The sequence below is a fragment of the Bactrocera neohumeralis genome, chromosome 3, assembly GCF_024586455.1.
Source record: "Bactrocera neohumeralis isolate Rockhampton chromosome 3, APGP_CSIRO_Bneo_wtdbg2-racon-allhic-juicebox.fasta_v2, whole genome shotgun sequence".
NCBI classification, from domain to species: Eukaryota; Metazoa; Arthropoda; class Insecta; order Diptera; family Tephritidae; genus Bactrocera; species Bactrocera neohumeralis.
Genome location: NC_065920.1, coordinates 38835396 through 38850057, shown reverse-complemented (window position 1 = coordinate 38850057; position 14662 = coordinate 38835396). Strand labels below are relative to the sequence as shown.

The 14662-nt window shown below is 34.4% G+C and overlaps 1 protein-coding gene across 9 annotated transcripts in view; it reads left to right on the top strand.

The window, feature by feature from the left end:
• Positions 1-14662, top strand: part of LOC126753446 (leupaxin) — a 72316-nt gene that overhangs the window by 40463 nt on the left and 17191 nt on the right. For 7 of the 9 annotated variants that reach the window (XM_050464930.1, XM_050464924.1, XM_050464923.1 and 4 more), the window contains 5 exons: positions 2118-2245; positions 2329-2599; positions 6324-6453; positions 6524-6612; positions 6683-6810. In XM_050464930.1, coding sequence (XP_050320887.1) covers positions 2118-2245; positions 2329-2599; positions 6324-6453; positions 6524-6612; positions 6683-6810 — 746 coding nt within the window. Of the gene's footprint in view, positions 1-1985; positions 2029-2117; positions 2246-2328; positions 2600-6323; positions 6454-6523; positions 6613-6682; positions 6811-14662 lie in introns of those variants that run through there. The other 2 variants (XM_050464929.1, XM_050464928.1) reach the window with 2 other exon arrangements.

Below are 14662 nucleotides of genomic sequence, written 5' to 3'. Positions count from 1 at the left end.
ACTTAGCGAATTAAAGTAAACAGCTGTTTGTTTTAATAAGCCGGATGGATGAAAACACTCTCTGAAAGTGACGCAGTCCCGCCGGGAGAAGCAGAGGAAGAGGAAGACCTCCACTGTCCAAGTGAGAACACCTGTATTAATATCCAACTGGTTAGGAAAAGAAGAAACGACTGGCGCGCTGTTGTTAACTCGGCTATAATAGCGGTGTCTACGCCAATTAAGAAGAAGAAGAGGCTTATAATTAATATCCGTTTTTCTATCAAACTTTATATGTCTGTTAAAGTTATATATAAATATGATATATAAAATTGCTGGGATTTCTAAACTTTTATTATCCACAAATACATTTTGGATTTGATGCCTACAAGTTGCAAAATTGAAATTATCGTTACACTAAATTGCAAATAGGTTCTTTTAAAATATTGAAATTAAGCTCGACTGTTTGATTAATAGTATTTCAGCGTGTCTAAGAAAGTGAGAACATGTATTATACCAGGTTGGTTGAAACATTGCTCATACCATAAAGGGTCTGGACGAGTGCCTTTCGAACCTCGCTCCTGGCCAAGTAACTACTCTTAACGATTTGTTAATATCCGTAAAGACCGGAAAGTCCAAAAGATTCTGGTCTAAACTTTAATCCACAAATACATTTTGGATAGACTTAAAATTAACTTGTTCATAGATACTAAAGATGTCTACTTATAAGAATTCAATTTTCAGCAGATATCTTTATAAACATGAAATAGAAATATGCATATAGAATTCAAGCCAGATACCATGTCTACGGTACAAATCACGAACCATCCATTTCAACCATGCCTTCATTTGGTGTGCCAAAAACCAAAATACATAAATATTTATTGTATTTTAAAAATAACAATGTAAATATGTAGATACACAAATTTAATTAATGTATACTAAAATTTTACATAACTTAATATTAAGTTAATTTACTCATGGTTTCATAGAGGATTTTAAGATTGCTATTGCGTATATTGTTTGATATTGATTGTTGTTAGTGTAAGATCCATAATGTAGGTATGTATATAGATATTTTTATGCAAATTATGTAAAAATATTGAAAATAATCAACGTATTGGATTGAGTTATCAAACATATTTGTATTACTTGGCCTAAATGTTTTATATAAATTACATACTCCGATGTTTGTAATTTCATTAGGCATATTCTGTAACCATTAACAATTCTTATTAAAGTGATTATAAGCTCGGAGATCGTAATCGAACTTTGAAATAGTTAGAAGATGCTTGTCACACAATTCCATTTATGAGAAAATTCGCTATGAAATCAGAATGAGCGTAACTTGTTTAACTACATGTGTATAATATGTATATTTATTTGTATATATAGCTTACTAAAAATAAATTACGAAATAGAAATAAATTACGTTACGTTACAAAAACTATAGTATAACTATAGTATATATACTATATAGTATAAAATGAACGCAAAAAATCATAAGCGAACCAAAATAAACGACCGCTTACCCAAACCAAGCGAACAGGTATCTACTGATAACACGCTATCAAAACCGTAGAGCAAAACAAATAAAGGCGAAAGTGGTCGGCAATACTGACTGTGCGAATAAGCTATGTATTCAGACATTAATAAAGCATAAAACAAATTATGAAAAATCAATAAGTTAATTTTGTAAGGTTTAAGAACTATAACAGATTTTTTTTTATTTAAATAAGTGACCTAAAATTGAGAGCGACTATAATTTTTTTCATGAGAACTAAACCCATATGCGGAAAATTGAGTAAGGAAAGCTTTCACAATTCCTCGTCCACGCTTTTTTGATGACGGTTTCTTCACGAAAACTGATATGGTGGAATGTAGCACCTCAAAGATAAACAAATTGCCACCATCATCGTTGACAGGTTTGCGCTCAATTTTTGTAGCCAGTGCAGTTATTTCTACTCTATCAGTTAAAAGCTTCATATTTAAACGTTTGACTATTTTTTTTTGTACAGGAAAATATGAGTCACGGCGATTATGATAACTTAAGTGGGAAAAATAATAACAAATCCCTTTATAGAAATATAGATTTTTTAATTTTATGCGATTTATTAATTATTTTTGACATTTATTTTCAGACGCACTCCTCGCCGATCTGCAGAGCAGCGTGCCCGGCAATCGTCCACCACAGTACAATACCTCAAATATTAATTATGGCGATAGCTCAGGCTATGGCAGTTTGCGTGGTAAAGCAGCGCCGCCACCGGTAAGTGTTTGAAAATACTTAATGAATTGTATAAGAAGCTTAAATATATTTTAAATATGGTTTTTATATGGCTTTCAATGCAGGTAGTGCATCAAGAACACTACAGCGTTACCGAAACAAGAACAGCGCCATCACCAACTCGAAGTGTTGGCGGCTACAATGGTTTGGGCAGCAGCATCGGATCGTCACCCGTGGGGCAGTCATATAATTATCAAAATCAAGGAACACTTGGACGAACAGGCGGTGCTTATAATGGTTCTCCCGTGCAACAAAACTCGAAAAATCTATCTGAACTGGATTCGCTTTTGGAAGATTTGAGTAATGCCAGATATAATAGTAATTATGAAAAAAAAGGTAAATAGTTTTACAAAACAATTTTGCATAAATAATACAAACCAGATATTTTAAAGTTGATAGCATCATTAGAGTTAGTAGTGTCAATATTTAAATCCCATTTGCATGAAAATTGGAAGACTTTTAAGTTTATGTTGCCAAGCAGTTATTCTAAACTATCTAAGTTATCAACCTATCAAGCTTAACGCGTTGAAAACCCTAATCGTTTTTTTTGTCGTTATCCAAACCGGCTAATGCTACATTCACAAACTTTCGTCCATAACCTATAACGTTATTACAATATTAAGGAGGATGATCTCATAGGGATGAAGTTATGCTTAATTATCAAGAAGCTTTCGCTTTCACCAAGCACTTAAAGATTTGTGTCCGTTCTTACGGTGTAAGGTAGTCATGAACCTGTCGTGCTAGCACGGAATTGAGAAGAAATATGATAACAGTAGTAGAAAACAACTATTCTGTAAAAAATATATTTTTTTCCGCTGTAGTGCTTCTAATTGAGACTCAATATTCAAAAAGTGAATGACCCAAAGGAAGCCTGGTTGATTTACTGGTAATATTTCAGTAATGCTGCCAGGTTAATGGCGAGTCCATACGGGTAAGTGAACTAAAATATTAACAGCAAATCAACAACATTTTATATCATTAATTCAAACTGAACTCGAAAACCTAACAATTAGTCTGATGTCCTCCCATTGAACTTAAATGCTTATGCTTCAATTATTCCTTCACGAAATAACGACACCGAAAGTTTAACTACGTATCAAGGTCGACTAGTCGTAGAGAACTTGTGAAACCCGGTCTTGTACTAGAAAATCGAAGAATTGACCTATTTTGCAATGAAATATAAAGTGAAATAACAATAGTAACAATAACAACATTGTAGTTGTAGGAAATGGCATTCCCTACATAACCAGTTGCTACAGAGTATTATCTTTCTATTTTATTCTTTATTTATTCTTCCAAATCAATTTCATCCCCTTCAAAGTAATTCCCTCCCGATGCAATGCACTTATGCCAACGGATTTTCCAATCTTTGAAACACTGGTTGTAGTCACTTTCCGGGATGGCCTTAAGTTCCGTCTTCGCTGCGGCTTGAATCTCCTCTATCGTATAAAAACGGTGTCCCCGGAGCGGTCTTTTGAGCTTGGTGAACAGCCAGAAGTCGCACGGCGCCAGATCAGGTGAATACGGTGGTTGCGGAACGATATGGGTTGAGTTTTTGGCGAAATGATCACGAATTACGAGGGCAGTATGGGATGGTGCATTATCGTGGTGTAAAAACCAAGAATTGTCTTTCCACAATTCCGGCCTTTTTAGGCGGATAGCGTTACGCAAACGACGCATAACGTTCAAATAATATTCCTTGTTGACTGTTTGACCGGTTGGAAGGAATTCATAATGCACAACACCACGATAATCGAAGAAAACAGTCAACATGACCTTGATTTTTGAGCGACTTTGGCGCGATTTTTTTGGTCTCGGCTCTCTTTTGGCACGATATTCGCTCGATTGATCGGTTGTTTCGGGGTCGTAAGCATAGATCCAAGTCTCATCGCCAGTTATAATGCGTTTCATGACACCCTGGTAGTCGGAAAGCATCGTTTCACACACTTCAACGCGACGCCTTTTTTCCAAAAAATTCAATGTTTTCGGTACCAGTCGAGATTTGACGCGCTTGAGGCCCAAAACATCCTTCAAAATGGTATTGGCTGAGCCTTTCGATATGCCAACTTCATTAGCAAGGTCTCTAATTGTTAATCGACGGTTTTCAACACCAAATCTTTGATTTGTTGAACGTGAGCTTCGTCGGTTGAGGTTGATGGTCGCCTGGACGCTCTTCGTCTTCGACACGTTCACGGCCGGCTTGGAACTCACTATACCACTTGCAAACATTTTTTTTTTTGACGTAGCCTCATCACCAAAGGCTTTCTGCGCATCCTCAACGTATCCGCAGCAGAAAATTGATTCCGTAAACAAAATTTAATGCAAATTCTTTGCTCAACAAATTTCGACATCACAAAAAACGAAAAACTCACTTTTAGCAGCTCACAAGACGACACGTATCTCAAACACTAATAAATATTTTGACATGAAATTTGACATAAATGTGACTGGCAGTACTACCAACCTAAAAAAAAATAATTCTAGAATACTTCGACGCGCGCAGTTTAAATTCAAATGTCACCTTATTTTTTGGGCACATAGTAGTTTTGTTCACCTAACGGTTGTACGTATCACCTGAAACTTAGCGAGTTAGATAAATGGTTATGTATAGTACATATGTTTATAAATGATCAGGATGACGAGAAAAGTTGAAATCCGGTTGAATGTCTGTCTGACCGACCGTCCGTGCAAGCTGCAACTTTAGTAAGAATTAAGATATCTTGATGAAACTTGGTATGTAGTGTATAAAAAAAATCGTGTTCGTAGATGGGCGTAGTCGTGGCAGTGCCACGCCCACAAATCGTCATTAACCGAAAACATATAAAGTGCAATAACTAAGCATTAAATCAAGATATAAAGCTGTAATTTTGTAAAGAGGATCGCAGCAGTAGGTGAAAAAGTGGACGTGGCCACGCCCCCTAACAAGTTAAATGTATATACATATCTCCTAAACCGTTTAAGCTACAAAAACCAAATTTGCTGAGTACATATCTTATAAGAACTTCTACTCCCCATATAACGGTACTATTCAGAACTACTAAAAGTGCGATGAATCAATAACTGAATTCGCCAGCGGTATTAAATTTTACCACCGAGATGTTATGTGAGAGCTTTATAAGAGCCGGTGTGAAAATGGACGATGGGCGTGGGCTACCTCCCGATTTCGACAAAATTTTGTACGTGACATTCTTATGTCACATTGTAAAAATAAACGAAATCGGACAACAACCATGCCTACTTTCCATATAGCACAATTTTAAATTCCACTTTAATCGTTCATTTTCCAGTACACAAATCAAGAAGCAATTAATGTAACGGGATAAAACTTTACATGAATAATGTCTTGTGTGCCATCTTATGACCAAAAATTGTTTAAATCCAATGAAAACTGTTCAAGCCCCTAGATGCCGAATATTTAGACCCCGGTACCTATAGTTGATTTTTGATCGAAAATGTCTGTCAATGTGTGATGTATATAACTGAATTTAAGGAATAATTCTTCTCTTATAATGGTACCTTAGACTTAATATAAAGATTTTCGAACTTCGGGGTGACTTTGTACCGCATATATCGGCCAATATGTGAGTTATCCCAATGAAAATAAGAGAGCATGTTGTACTCATAACAGTGTATAAAATAAATAAATTTGAGCGAAAACTTGGCCTAGCCCCTGAATAACTGATATGAGGATTTTCGAACATACGGCTGACTTTACTCTATAATATAGAGTCTATATGATTGGTTTTACACCTTAAAGTATTTCCCTGGCTTTGATTCTTGCAAGTTGCCAGAGTATAAAATGTTCGTTTCACCCGTATTTAGCCCTTCATTACTTGTTAGGAATGCATTTTACTACTATGTTGACAGTCTTTAGCTAGAAAAAAATATTATATATTTCGGTTTCGTAGACCCGGCTGTCATAGGAACGGAGACATTTAGTATTCATTATTGGTATTTAGCAAAAAAAATTTTGTATAGTTGTTTATTATAATTTGAAAATATAAAGGTTTTGAAATATTAAATACAGATAAAACTTACACATATTTCTATTTTTTCGCAGAAAACATAGTGCCAACGAGTTACAACTCAAACTCTAAGTATAATACCTACAATTCCAGCGATGAGCGGCCAACAATTGATAGCCTCCTTAGTGAAATGGATAACGCCTCAAACTATGCTGTACCTAATGGGTAACTACTTATATACTTTTGTTACGATTTGTATTTATATTAATTGCAATATTATATTTCTTTAAATTAGTAGCCTTACTAAGTCGCCGACGCCTGGACGACATGTTAGCATTACAGTTCGTGAGACCAAAACTGAGACACTTGCGCCAGAAGGCCCTGGTAAAATAAACCGTGATAGACAACTCTCAACCAGTATAATATTAACTGTATATATTTATTTTTCTTTAAGTTGGCATTGTTGAGAAGGAAATCGTACAGAATGACATTTATCTGCCAAATCAAGCGCCGCCATCAGGTTACGCATCATCAGCAACTAAAGAGTTGGACGATTTAATGGCATCGCTGTCTGATTTTAAGGTAAGACTTTTATTTATTTCCGTCTTATATATTTATACATAAGTATACATATTTATAAGCTTGTTTATCATATTTAACCACAAAAATATTTCCAAAAAAAAAAAACATTTGTATTAGTACTTACAGTATAATTTATTTAAATTGGTTAGTATGAGTGAAATGAAAATAAGGCCATTTTTTAGTTAGTATTTTTTATTAATTATTATGCTATATACATTTTATTCATTGCGATTTTAAAAAGTAAAAGATTATTTAAAATAAGATTGTTTTTTCGTTGATATACTGAATTGCGCATTGATACCTCACGAAATCTCTGCATAGCAAGAAAATTAGAATATTCGGATTTGGTACGGTTTCTTCAGCCCAAACAATGTCTTTATAAATATTGGTAAAGCTCTGTTCAATAACAATAACTTCATCACTTTTTGACAAATCGCCTTACTCGTCATTTTCATAGATTAGAAATTTTTGTCAAGAATATTTCACTAATAAATAACTTTAAACTGATTCACAATTGCATGAGCAAAATCAGCCGTTTTGTTTGGTTTTTATAATTTGAAAAAAAAATTGTTCAAAGATTTCAACCATGGTTCAGTTATATAAGTTTTGTCGATAGCGCAAAAACAACAATTTGCAAAAATAATTGAATCAATAACGTCAAAATTTTCTTCTTTTATATTGCTTTACTTTTATAATTCAAAAATAAATTTTTAAAAAATTTCAAAAAATTATAATGATTCGAGTGATAGCTGAAAAATGAATAAATACGCGGTTGGCGGGCATTTTTTATGAAAAACGAACATGAAAATCGATTTGTATGCATTTTTTAATAAAGGTCAAGTGTGTTTCAGATATGGAAAGAACTTAAATTAAAAAAACAAACGCGTTTAAAAAGTCGAAACGAGAATGAAGTGTGCAGTGGGTTGTTCTTATCAAAAATGTGGACATAATTTGTGTGACTTTTATGAATTAGAATTATTATGGAAATAATTAATATTTAAAATTCAAACAAATTTGCCAAAAAAGCAGAGGGAATTAATTGTTACACTATAAGTATATGGATAATAAAGTGTTCATGTCATTGTTCTTTTTTTTTTGGGACGCAAAGGTTAGTCAAAATTCAAAAATTTGCTCCAATCAAAATCTAGTGGATATCGAAGAAGAGATAGAGAGAAGATTTGTAATTTAATTTGGAATCATAATGAAAAATGGCGATCTACGCAATTATCCTGACAGTCGAGTCTTCGTTACCGGAACGGACCCTAACATAACAATGCTTTATAAAAAGTGTTACAGTGATCGGATTTAGTTCAAATATACGCCGTAAGAACTCGGACAGCCACTTTTCACAAGCCTCTTTTGAGTTCAACTTTACACCAACAAGGGCGTTCGCCATGGACAGGAACAGGTGGTAATCACTTGGCGCTATGTCCGGGCTATATGGTGGATGCGATAAAACCTCTCATCCGAGCTCCCGCAGCTTCTGACGAGTCATCAACGAAGTGTGTGGTCTGGCGTTATCCTGGTGGAACACTACACCCTTCCTGTTGGCCAAGCGGTCCAGTTGGCAATATTACGATTCCTTTGGCGCCGCGATTTGATGGTACGGATGGATGGAGGAGGTCCTCAGGATTAAAAAATTTATACACATATACCCTCCTCAGACTCATAGTTTTCGAGATATTTCTATTTAAAGTTCAAAATTTTGTAAAAGTAATGCTCGTTATTTCACTATTTTGAACCCACTTTTCCCACATTTTTCAATTAATATATATTTAATTACACTGTACACATTCAAATATATCCAAAATTTACACTAATTGTGTATTTTTTAAGAAAATAAATATACTTTAAAAACTATTTTGCACATTCAAATTTTCAAGAGATTTGTATGTCTACATTTATGAAAAATCGCAGTGTTGCCATACTTTGTGTCCTGAAAAATAATCAAAAATTTATTTAACATTTTAACGATTTTCGTTAACTTAAATTTTAGTATTTAGCATTGACGAAGGCCCCAGTGCAGAAAGTAGTTCGACACAAAAGAACTATGAACACCCCGGTGTTGGACCGACTTTATTTATCAAATAACACAAGATACAAAAAACGACTGTACTATTTTCTCTATATACTATGTTAAACAGAAAATTTTTTGATAATTTTTTCAAAACACAATATGTGGCAACACTGATGTTTTTCATGTCATGTAAATAAAAATAAAATGAGAGTGAATTGCATATAAAATTGTGGAGCTTTAAATACAAATATCTCGTAAACTATAAGTCTGAGAAGGGTATATGTGTACATTTTTTAATCCAAAGATCATCCTCTTTCAGATTATACCCTCAAATCGTTGTTGTAGATGGTAGAATTAAGCGTCTGGCCATATGGGAGCAGCTCATAGTAGATGATTCCCTTCCAATCCCACCAAACACACAGCAAAACCTTCCTGGCCGTCAATCCCGGCTTGGCCACTGTTTGGGACGATTCACCGGCCTTCGACCACGACCGTTTTCGCTTGATATTGTCGTATGTGATCCATTTTTCGTGGCCAGTCACCAATGGGTCGAGTTCGTTCCGTTTCAGCAGCATATCGGAGGCGTTGATTCGGTCTTGAAGGATTTTTTACGTCAAATCATGCGGCACCCAAACATCAAGCTTTTTTGTGTATCCAGTCCTCTGCAGATGGTTTAAAATGGTTTGGTGACTAACTTCCATCTTCTGGACGATGTCACGAGATGCCACATCCCGGTCTAACTCGATGTATTCCATGATTTGATCGGTATTCGTCGTCATAGGTCTTCCGCCGGCTGGCTTATCCATGGTGTCGTTTTCACCCGCTCTGAATCGTCGAAACCATTCCTCCGCAGTTCGAAGTGATAGAGTACCATCCCCCAAAACATCATTAATCTTACGAAACGTTTCTCTAGAGGATTTGCCTTTAACGAAGGAAAACTTTAAAATAGAGCGAATTTCGGCGTTAGTGAACTCCATGTTTACACGTCTATAACTGCTGAACGCAATATCTAAACTAATCATGCATTGCGTCGTTTTGTAGGTTATGTCAAGACCTTTCAAAGATGTTTAGTATTGTCAGATACAAGCTCTGTAGCGCTTTATACATAGCCGCGACAAAAAGGCGGAAGGGAGATATTTGAAAACCTAATATTATATCTGGCCAAGGACTGTCAACCGGCAGAGGGTAGTAAAAATTCCAATAACTTTAAAGTGGGTGATTTCAAAGTATACATCCTATTTAAATTGGGTAAAGATCACATATGTACATAGTTGTATTTAAGGGGCTATACCAGTGTGACGCATGAAAAATTAGACGATTTTCGTGGATTTTTTAAAAGAAAGTACTAGATTGAATGTTTCGACGTTCTATGGATACGTAATAAAGTATATTTTTAGCTATATGAAAAAAAATTCAAAATGTTTATTAAACTTAAATATATTTTCTATACAATGAACTACGTTCTTTGAAAAATATCAAAAATTAAGAAAATGGCGTAATTTTGAAAAAAAAAATCGTTTTTTTACGAAAAAAATGGTGGTTTTTTTTAATGCCAAATTGACAATTTTCAACCAATCAAAAAGATCGTAGTCCATTGTATAGCAAATGTATTCAACCATACCCAGTTTTAATTTGAAGTCGATCGGTCATTTTCTCGTTGAGTTATGATGTCAGCAATTTTGAAAAATGTCGTCTCGAGAAAAACGCGTTTAAAGTTTCACTTATATATGTATGTTTGCACCTCTGAGCGGTCGCTGTTTAGAACGCTGCCATTCAAAAACTATTCAAGATACGCCCTTGCCGATTTTACAGGATATTTTTGAATATATAAACTATTGAAAAAGCAGAAAAAAAAGTTTTTTTTTTGAAAGTATCACACTGGTATAGCCCTAAGGCTAAATTAGTGTGTAATGAATGAGAGAATTGCAAATAATGATCTAAAATGAAATAAGGCAAAAATGAAAAAAAAGCTGTAATATAACTTACCATTGTTTTAAAATTCGAGCCACTGCAGATATGAAGTTGTTGGTCTTTGTATTCTATGAACGTAGGTAACCTTGCATTCCATGAAAATGTTTCAAAATCATCAAAATATAAACAGAAAAGTCAGGAGAAAAACAAAAAAGAAAGCTTTGTTTGGCATTATGGTTTAAAAAAGGGTTTGCTAAGGGGAAGCACGTTTCGAAGTAACACAACCTTATATGTATAATTAAATCATGATTGTAACCAGTATTTTATTTACAGTTATTGTAATATTTCTCTTTGTTTCTTCATATGTTTAAGAAACATAAAACATTGAATTTTAAAGAATTCAAACTCATTGTCAATTTTAGTATTTTTTTAATACTTTTACGAGCACATACAGTTTCCGTGATGTAACTTTGTGGTTCCGTCCCTCTGATGGTAACAGGTACGAACCTTTTTCGTTTGTTGTTTCCTCGTTAGCCACAACTCATAAAATGGTTGTTACAGTTTTATATTCTTAAAGATTGTTGCTTTGAACATTGCGGCTTGTGAGATACCCCGTTTGCCTTTTTTATGTCCGATTTCGTTCCGTTTCCGGTATCTTCTCTTCTTTGACTTCTGATGTAATAAATTCACCCATGACTTATTTACGTTGCATTTTTGTTTTTTTTTCGAGTTGTTTCATTTCGCAGTTTAATATGGCAAACCATAAAAGACACGATTTTCTAATAGCTAAGTACCTGTATATACATACATCAATAATTAACCACTTCTAATGTAAAGCATTAATATTATTTTAATAATAATATTATATATTATTTTCAATAAATAGGTAATTTTATGATATTAAAATTTTTTTGAGGGACAATAAAATGTAATTGAGGGATTTATATAGAATTGTTTTCTTAAAATTCTTCGAACATATATTGGACGTTAATATCAAAGAATTTTTAAACCACAGATAATATTTATACCTTGAACAGGGTATTTTCAATTCGCCACGAAGTTTGGAAACATTGGAGACTGTATAAAACATATATGCATAGTATGTATGTATATAAAAAATCAGCATGCAAGTTGAGTCGATTTAGTCATGGTCGTCTGTCTGTGGGCAAAAAATTGTAAGACTTTTTAATTTAAATTTCGCGGGAAAATCCATTCGTCGAAATATTTTTTTCTATGGTGGTATGACTGCCAGTGACATCTGTGGCAAATGTCACGTCAAAATAATTATTAGTGTATAGTATACGCTTGTCTTTCTGAAATACATAAAGTGCATTCTCAGATTTTTACGATGAGTGAAATTATTCAACAAATTTTGAGTCTGGAATCAAATTTCTGGTGCCGAAACGTTCAGAATGTTCGTAAAAGCCTTCGGTGATAATTGTTTGTCGCGAGCAAGTGTTTTTGATTGGTACACATTATTGTAAGAGGATCGAAAACGCATGGACGACGAACCAGGACGGCCATCAACAACAACTGATGATCAACACGTCAATAAAATAAAAGAATTGGTGCCTGATAATCGACGTTTAACAGTCAGAGATTTTACTGGCATCGTTGAAATATAGGAAGATCATTGCAAAACCATTTTCAAAGATATTTGGGCCTAAGAAAAGTTAAAACACGACTGGTTATAAAATCACTAAATTTTCTCGAAAAACAGCGTCGCGTGAACGTGAGACAATGCAAATGGCTCCCAGGTTGTCATGAAATGTATTACTACTGGTGATGAGCCTTGGATCTATGCTTGCGACCCGGAAACAGACGATCAATCGGCCGAATATCGTGGCAAAGGTGATTCGAAGCAACGTCAAAGCAGGTCAAAAATTAAAGTAATGTTGACAGTTTTCTATGATATCGAGGTTTGTTGCGCTCCAAATTCCTTCCGACCGGGCAAACTGTCAACAAGGAATACTATTTGAATGTTATGTGTCGTTTGCTCGAAGTTATTCGTAAGAAGAGGCCGGAATTATGAGGGCCTACAACCCTTGGTTTTTGCACCACAATAAGACACGGTCGCATACTGCATTGATTCTTCGTGAGTTTTTCGCCACATTTTCAACCACTATCGTGCCGCAACCACCGTATTCGTTTGATTTATCTCCGTGTGACCTCTGGTTATTCAGAAACCTCAAACAACCGCTCCGGAAAACCGTTTTGAGTCAATTGAAGGCATTAAACGAGAATCGCCGCGTTCATAGAAGGTTATTCCGGAAAATGATTTTAACAACTGTTTCGAGGATTGGAACGTTTGAACAGGTGTAATTGGGTCTAAGGGGGATTACTTCGAGGGGGACATCATAGATTTTAAAGAATAAATTAAGAATTTTAAAATTATAAACAATATCTTACCATTTTTGCTCATGGTAGTATACTATGTTCTCCATTTCTTCAAAATATACTTATTTTGAGATAATAAAAGCATGTAAAAACCATAGAAAAAATGCCACTTCAGTTTTGGTAACTGCTAAACACACACTCATTGTCACATCTCACACAAACTGCACATCAATGTCAAAGGATCAACCTTGAAAATATTCTTCGAATAAAAATAAATATTACATCGTACGTTGTATACTTGATGTTCGCACAAACATACAAATTTTAGCATGTGTTCATGTGTAATAGTATTGTGTAGTCACGAGTAGTGGACATTAAATAATTTGACGAGTTATTTAAAATCGCTTAAAACGTTCAATGCCATGGATCGCACGGTTCATGAAAAATCATAAATAAGTATTACATACATATGTACATACATACACGCATAAAAAACAACCACACGTGAATATTAAATAATGAAAACTTACATATGACGAGTTCTTTCTCTCAATGCTTTAAGTGCGTGACTAATAACTGGTGCGTCTGTGGGTTAAATCCCACACTTTCAAAATTTGTAGAAAATCACAGAAATGCTCATCCATTGATTTGTAATGACAATTCTTCTGAATTGAGAAAAACTTTTTGAATGAATGCATCTGAAAAGTTGTAGAGCTTTTGATTTGTACAATAACTTCAACGACACACACTTCAAATATGGGCCAAACATTTATCAAAGTTGCGGGTAATATTCATTCTTATATTTATCTCTATTGTACACATGTACAGTGGCGGATAAAAGTCTATATACACCCAGGGTTTTTGTGTTTCTGAAAGTACCAAAACTTTTTAGAAAAATGTGTTCTTACAGTTTTTTTCTAGCCTTCCTTTTAATCATATTAAACTGAAAAATTTACGATTTAACATTAAGTAAAAACTTAAGTAATAGTGGTTGTTATGAAGTCAAGCCGCGCACTGGTCTTTTGAGAAAGCTATCTCATGGAAACGTCAGCTTGAATCTCATAGAAGTAAATAAATAGTAAAAAGCCACTGCTCCAATATTAGCCGAACACATAACAATTAGATAACAAACGAGTATCCATTTATAAACAGTACAAACAACTTTAAACGATAACGGGTTCCACAGTAGAACATTACACTAGAAACCTCTTATTTGCGAATAAAACGAAAACTTTGTTTTTGATTCTCCAAAGAACATAAAGAAAATGGTCAGGATTTTAGGAAAAAAGCTTTTATTTCCAGGTGAAATGAAGCTTAGCATTTTTGATAATGATGGAATAGAAAAAGTTGGAAGCAAAACTAAAGCTAAGCTTGCACCGAAAAGTTTAGTACCAACCAAAGGATGATAGCAGCAGCGTAATATTTTGGAGAGCTGTTGCGGCCTCTGGAGTTGGAATTTAGTCTTTTTTGAGGTTACTTTAAGCTACTTTTACAAGATAAGCATCCAAAAAACAGGGTGAAAATTATTAGGGAGATGCTGCTTTATTATGGTCCCAGACTATTTAACATACAGAATTGATGTAAACG